At 40.8% G+C, this 6723-nt stretch overlaps 1 protein-coding gene across 1 annotated transcript in view; it reads left to right on the forward strand.

Moving 5' to 3' along the window:
• UNC13A (unc-13 homolog A) overlaps positions 1–6335 on the forward strand; it is a 271371-nt gene extending 265036 nt beyond the window's left edge. The window contains exons 42-43 of the mRNA XM_073543990.1: positions 645–804; positions 5060–6335. Coding sequence (XP_073400091.1) covers positions 645–804; positions 5060–5345 — 446 coding nt within the window. The 3' untranslated portion in view covers positions 5346–6335. The remainder of the gene's footprint in view (positions 1–644; positions 805–5059) is intronic.
• The last annotated feature ends 388 nt before the right edge of the window (positions 6336–6723 follow it).

A 6723-nucleotide genomic window follows, 5' to 3' on the forward strand; every position in this document is an offset into this window, starting at 1 on the left:
GACTTTAGTCAGGTTGGTTGTCAAAAATAGTGGTTTTTTTACAGTTAGGTCCATATATATTTGGACAGAGACAACATTTTTCTAATTTTGGTTCTAGACATTACCACAATGAATTTTAAACAAAACAATTCAGATGCAGTTGAAATTCAGACTTTCAGCTTTCATTTGAGGGTATCCACATTAAAATTGGATGTAGGGTTTAGGAGTTTCAGCTCCTTAACATGTGCCACCCTGTTTTTAAAGGGACCAAAAGTAATTGGACAATTGACTCCAAGGCTATTTCATGGACAGGTGTGGGCAATCCCTTCGTTATGTCATTCTCAATTAAGCAGAATCCACAGCAGAATTTGCAGCGTGTTCACATACCCTAACACTTCACAAATACTTGCTACATTGTGTTGGTAAGTCAAATAAAATCTCAATAAAATACATTTAAGTTTGTGGGTGTTACCTGACAAAATGTGGAAAAGTTCACGGGGTATGAATACTTTTTAAAATCACTGTAATTATAACTGTATTATTGCAAGGTGAACGATTTCCATTGTCACTGGTTTGTTAGTTTGATTCTGATGAAAATGGCTGAAAAATAATTACACCAATGTAATAGTAAACTTTATTATAATGTATGTATTTTATTTGTATAGTTGTGGCAGCAAATGATCTCAAGTGGCAGACCTCAGGAATTTTCCGTCCCTTCATTGAGGTTAATATGATTGGTCCTAATCTGAGTGACAAGAAGAGAAAGTTTACAACGAAATCCAAGAATAATAGCTGGGCCCCAAAATACAATGAGAGCTTCCAATTGTGAGTATGCACCAAAACAATAACAAATTGAAAGGAAAGTAATTATTTGTATGTGTGTAATTAATCTAAGGCTAATAAAATAGTGCTGGTGAAAAGACACAAGTTCATGTAATCCATTCTAATGTCAGGGCACATTTAGACATGCATATTTTATGTCCTGTCCATCTCCTTAACGGTTAGCAGGCAAACAGCAAGCAGTCAAATTAGGTAGACTAGCATCAATCCAATGGTTTACGTGTAAAAAAAATTGTAACATACATGACTTAGATTTGTTTTTTAAATCAGATGCAGACACTCAAACTCAATAGGTGCTTTATAAAATGAATGACATCTATATGTCAACACAGTCCATTTGGCATTTGTTTTCACTTATCCATTCCAATTGGTAACATAAGTAAGTGTATTTCGACATTTATTATTTTTTAAATGGCTGATTTATAAAAACAGATGCGATGCAGATGACAATTCTGATTTAAAATTGACTACTTTTCATACACACACGTAAATCCGGTGTTAGGCTCACCTAGTGAGGTGGGTTCACAAATCTGCCAGTCAGGATAGATACACAGACCCAGGGCATTGGCATAGCAGGCTAAGAGGTACATGAAACTATAAGGATCTGGACAAAAGGCTATACTGGAATGTTGGAAGGCAAACAAGTGCAGCAGAACACACTGGAAGCCAAAGAACCAGGAGGACAGATAAAGAGGAAAACAGCAAGTATAAATCAGCACACAGATGTAGGTAGAAAAATCCACAGCAAATTGCAATGTAATGGAAACAGATTCTAACAATAGTTTGTGATGCTTATAGAAAATGATCGGCTAACCAGGTGCAGCTAGGACATTATTGAATCAACAGAACATTACTATGCATTGAGAACTGCCTTTAAGATTAGTTAGTGATGCTTACAGAAAATGATGGGTTAACCAGCAGCAGATGGTATGTAATGTTAGCAGACTCTAATAACAGATTGTGCTATTCACCACAAGAGATTTTTGCCCATTTCTCAAAGCAAAACTGCTCCAGCGCCTTCAAGTTAGATGGTTTCCTCTGGTGAACACTCAGCAATCTCCAAGTCTGACCACAGATTCTCAATCGGATTAAGGTCTGGTCTTTGACGAGGCCACTCCAAAAACATTTATATGTTTCCCCTTAAACCACTTGAGTGTTGCTTTAGCAGTGTGCTTTGGGTCATTGTTTTGTATGAAGGTGAACCTCTGTCCCAGTCTCAAATCACTGACACACTGAAAGAGGTTTTCCTCAACAATATCCCTGTATTTTGTTCCATTCATCTTCCCCCATTACTCAGACCATTTTCCCTGTCCCTGCTGTTGAAAAACATCCCCACAGCATGATGCTGCCACCACCATGTTTTATTGTGGGGATTGTGTTCTTGGGGTGATGAGCTGTGTCTGTTTGGCACCAGAAATAGTGTTTACCTTGGTGGCCAAAAAGTTCAATTTGGTCTCATCTGACCACAGCACCTTCCTCCGCATGGAGTCTCCCACATGTCTTTTCGCAAACTCAAAACAAGCCTTACAATTTTTGTGTGTAAGTAAGGGGTTTTTTTTTTCTGCTCACTATTCCATAAAGGCCACCTCTATGGAATGTATGGCTTAATGTGGTCATATGGACAGATACTCCAGTCTCTGCTTGGGAACTCTGCAGCTCCTTCAGGATTATTTTTGGTCTCTATACAGCCTCTCTGATTAATGCCCTCCTTTCCCAGGCTGACAGTTTTGCTGGGATGTCCTCTCTTGGCAGTTTTGTTGTGGTACCTTGTTCTTTCCATTTGATGATAATAGATTTGATGGTGCTTTGGGGGATCATCAGAGATTGGGAAATTTGTTTATAACCCAATCCTGACTTGTACTTCTCAGAAACTTTGTCCATGTCCTTTCGAGGTTTTCTTGGTGTTTGATTAGTGGTGCCCCTTGCATAAAGGAGTACTCCATGTAGATACATTTTTTTGATGAGATTCCAAGTGCACTTTAATTACCTTTATAACCCTTGTAATTCCATGTGACAGCAGCTGCTCCTCACTGCTTCCCGCTCCTGTCTGGGACATTACATCACACACTAGTGTGCAGCTTACCCCTGTGAGAAAAAGCCAGTTTGTTGATAATAGTAGAGAGCAGGGCATGTGTTAGGCTGTTCCTAGCTGTCCGGCCCTTGATATCTATGCAGTGCTCCCAGTGTTTCTGCAATACAGAATATAATACACTCCCCATAGTCTTCCATATAATATAATACACTCTCCATAGTCCTCTATATGGTATAATACACTCCCCATAGTCCTTCATATGGTATAATACATTCCCCATAGTCCTCCATATAGAATAATACACTCACCATTGTCCTCCATATTCCTTCCATAATCTTTATTTATATAGTGCCAACATATTCCACAGCACTTTACAGTTCAACAGTTTCAAACACAACAGTCATAAGTAACAGCGTTAACAATACAATAATTAAAGCAAAATAAAATGACCCTGATTGTGAGAGCTTGCAATCTACAATGAGGTGGGGGAGATACAAAGTACAGGTGTGTATTTACAATGGTGTACTTCCAATGATTGTCCAGCCATCTTGAGGGAGTGGGGGATAGATAGAGATAGTGAATGGGCAACACACACACACTTAATGACTTTGATTAGGGAACGTGATAGGCCGCTCTGAACAAATATGTTTTGAGGGAGCGCCTAAAACTGTACAAGTTGTGGATGGTCCTAATTTTTTGGAGTAGAGTATTCCAGAGGATTGGCGCAGCACAGGGAAGTCTTGAAGTCGGGAGTGGGAGGTACAGATTAGTGCAGAGGTTAGTCAAAAGTCGTTTGCAGAGCGCAACAATCGGCTAGACCGAAAGACAGAAATGAAGGAGGAGATGTAAGGGGGTGCCGCACTGTGGAGAGCTTTGTGGGTGAGAACAAGTAGTTTGAATTGGATCTTGTAATGAATGGGCAGCCAATGTAACAACTGGTGAAGAGCAGACACGTCTGAGTACCGATTAGCCAGATGGGCAACCCTGGCTGCTGCATTAAGGATGGACTGGAGAGGGGAAAGTCAAGTGAGGGGAGGCCAATTAATAGAGCATTGCAGTAGTCCAGGAAGGAGTGGATCAGGGCGAGAGTGAGGGTTCTTGTTGTCTCCATGGTGAGAAATGGGCGGATTCTAGAGATGTTCTTTAGGTGTAACCAGCAAGAGCGGGCAAGAGATTGTATATGGGAAGGAAAGATTGAGAGGAGAGATTGGTCTCAAACATAACACCCAGACAGCGCGCCTGCTGCCAGGGTGTTGTTATGGTGCCACCCACGGAGAGGAAAATGTCAGATTTAGGGAGGTTAATAGACGGCAGGAGAAGTTCAGTTTTGGAGAGGTTGAGTTTCAGATAGAGGGCAACATTATGTTGGAGACTGCGGACAGACAGTCACTGTCGTTCTGTAGTACAGTGGGGGTAAGGTCAGGGGACGACCTGTATAGTTGTGTGCCATCAGCATAAAGATGGTACTGAAAGCCAAATCTGCTGATGGTCTGTCCAATTGGGGTCGTGTAGAGAGAGAAGAGAAGGGGGCCAACGACTGAGCCCTGAGGTACTCCGACAGTGAGAGGAAGAGGAGATGAAGTGGAGCTGAAGTGGAGCCAGCGACCAAAACACTGAAGGAGCAGTCAGAAAGATAGGAAGAGAACCAGGAGAGGGCAGTTTCCTTACTGCCTAGTGACTGGATCCTAGAGAGTAGGAGACCGGTGGTCAACAGTGTCAAAAGCTGCAGTAAGGTCGAGGTGTGACTAGTTGTGAAATGGGTGTGGTCGTAGCGTGGCCTAAAATTTGCTGCACATTTTTTTTTTGTTAATGTTGTAGTCATTTATTTTTCTATTCTAAAACACTTATCTGGGGTATAACACATAGAATAAAATTGCCAGAGACCAAGAAGTGAGAGGGAGGCTGCGCACATAGCGTTGTCTGTGTGGCTTTCCTGCCTTCTCTTGGCATCCAGCAGTACAGTGGATTTGATGGCTATTTTTAGGAATGGGTAGTCAGATACATAAAAACTAAAAACACTAAATTAAAAAAAAATTGTAAAATAAAAACATGAAAAAAGTTTTCTCTACAAAAACTATCTCTTACCAATTGGTACAAGGAGATAGGCACGACTTAAATAAAATAGCTAGATTCAAATGAATTGAAACCTATGATTCAAGTATATTATCATAAACTAATATTATATTGTGTTTTTTTTTATCTCTTTAGCACGCTAGGCAATGAAAATGGCCCCGAGTGCTATGAACTGCAGGTCTGTGTGAAAGATTACTGCTTTGCTCGAGAGGACCGGACAGTCGGCACAGCTGTTATGCAGCTAAAGGATCTGGCACAAAGGGGCAGTTGTGCCTGCTGGTTACCTCTTGGCCGGCGCATTCATATGGATGAAACAGGACTGACCATTTTGAGGATCTTGTCCCAGCGCAACAATGATGAGGTCGCCAAAGAGTTTGTGAAACTGAAATCTGACACTCGCTCTCCTGAAGAAGGCAGCTAGAGAACCGGACTGTTTACACCTCCATTACGCGGATAAAAAGATGACCCTTTGTCACTGCCTTGCACCCCAGGCCCAGACTGTAAATAGTTTGAATACATTGTGAAATCCACTTTTCACCATGTCATTGCCAGCCGTGCTCCCTAGGTTCTGCTTATTGCTCACTGGTGCCTTGCTGGCAGTGACATGGGTAAAGTGTACATGAAAACACACACCAAGGGCTGCGTTCATATGTGCCATTGTGTTAATGTTCTCCCTGCTGGACCACATAAGCACAGTTGTTAGGGGGGCTTTGCTATTGTCCTGCATTAAACTGCTGGGCGGTTAATAGCACCCTAGCAGTTGGAGGATTACCTGTTTAAGAGACCATGTTTCCCTACAAATGAAAAAAATGGACACATCCCCACCTTTGACCTGTCTGTTAAAGTTGCCTGCACCCCAACTGCTGTGTTTCTAGGATCTTCCTGTACCAGTGTCTTATTCTGTGCAATGGTGCTGCATGGGTATTATTTTTCCAAGAAACAGCCCCCTTAACCCCAAACCTGTTAGTATATGCCAGTCACCACATGCCTGTTGCAATGCCTTGAATTGGACAGTCACCCACTTGCACGGTGCAGCAAAAACAAAAGGACACTGCCAGCTGCTTAGCACTTCTGTCCTTTCCTTGAACTGCCTAAATTATCCAGCAAAGATGGGATTACAAATCCCCAATTCCATTCAGGGCAGGACAGCAAAAGCATCCTAACCCCCTCCCTCACATGAATACTGCACAAGGACTAAAACGCCAACATAAGAAAAAAAAAGTGTGGCATGTTGTTTTGGGGAGAGATGCCGCAGATATCCCACGTCCTAATTTACCTGCCCCAAATGTATAGAAAGTTCCTTTACCTTCCTCTTGGGTGCATGTGAAGAAGTTTTGCACTAACTTGGACATTTTGGTCTCTGTAAAAATATTTTATTATAACAGCCATTAAATACAAATAAGAAAGACAATGTCTGTTTGATTATTGGTATGATTCAAACCAATGTTGGTCTATTCTGATAAATGCAGAATTCATACTTAAAGCGGCATTTCATTCATTTAGTTAATTCATTCTCTTTACTTATCAAATAGATGACCAAATAATGTTCCATTCATACACTGAGCTTGATAATAAAAGAGCATACATTGTGGTGGCAACAAGAAGCAAGATATTTATTATTTCACTATATGTACAGTGAAGGAAATAATTATTTGATCCCTTGTTGATTTTGTAAGTTTGCCCACTGACAAAGACATGAAGAGTCTATAATTTTAAGGGTAAGTTAATTTTAACATTGAGAGATAGAAAATAAAAAATAAAATCCAGAAAATCACATTGTGTAAATTATATAAATTTAT

Source organism: Dendrobates tinctorius, unplaced genomic scaffold (genome assembly GCF_039654945.1).
Source record: "Dendrobates tinctorius isolate UK_male_01 unplaced genomic scaffold, ASM3965494v1 ptg000011l, whole genome shotgun sequence".
NCBI classification, from domain to species: Eukaryota; Metazoa; Chordata; class Amphibia; order Anura; family Dendrobatidae; genus Dendrobates; species Dendrobates tinctorius.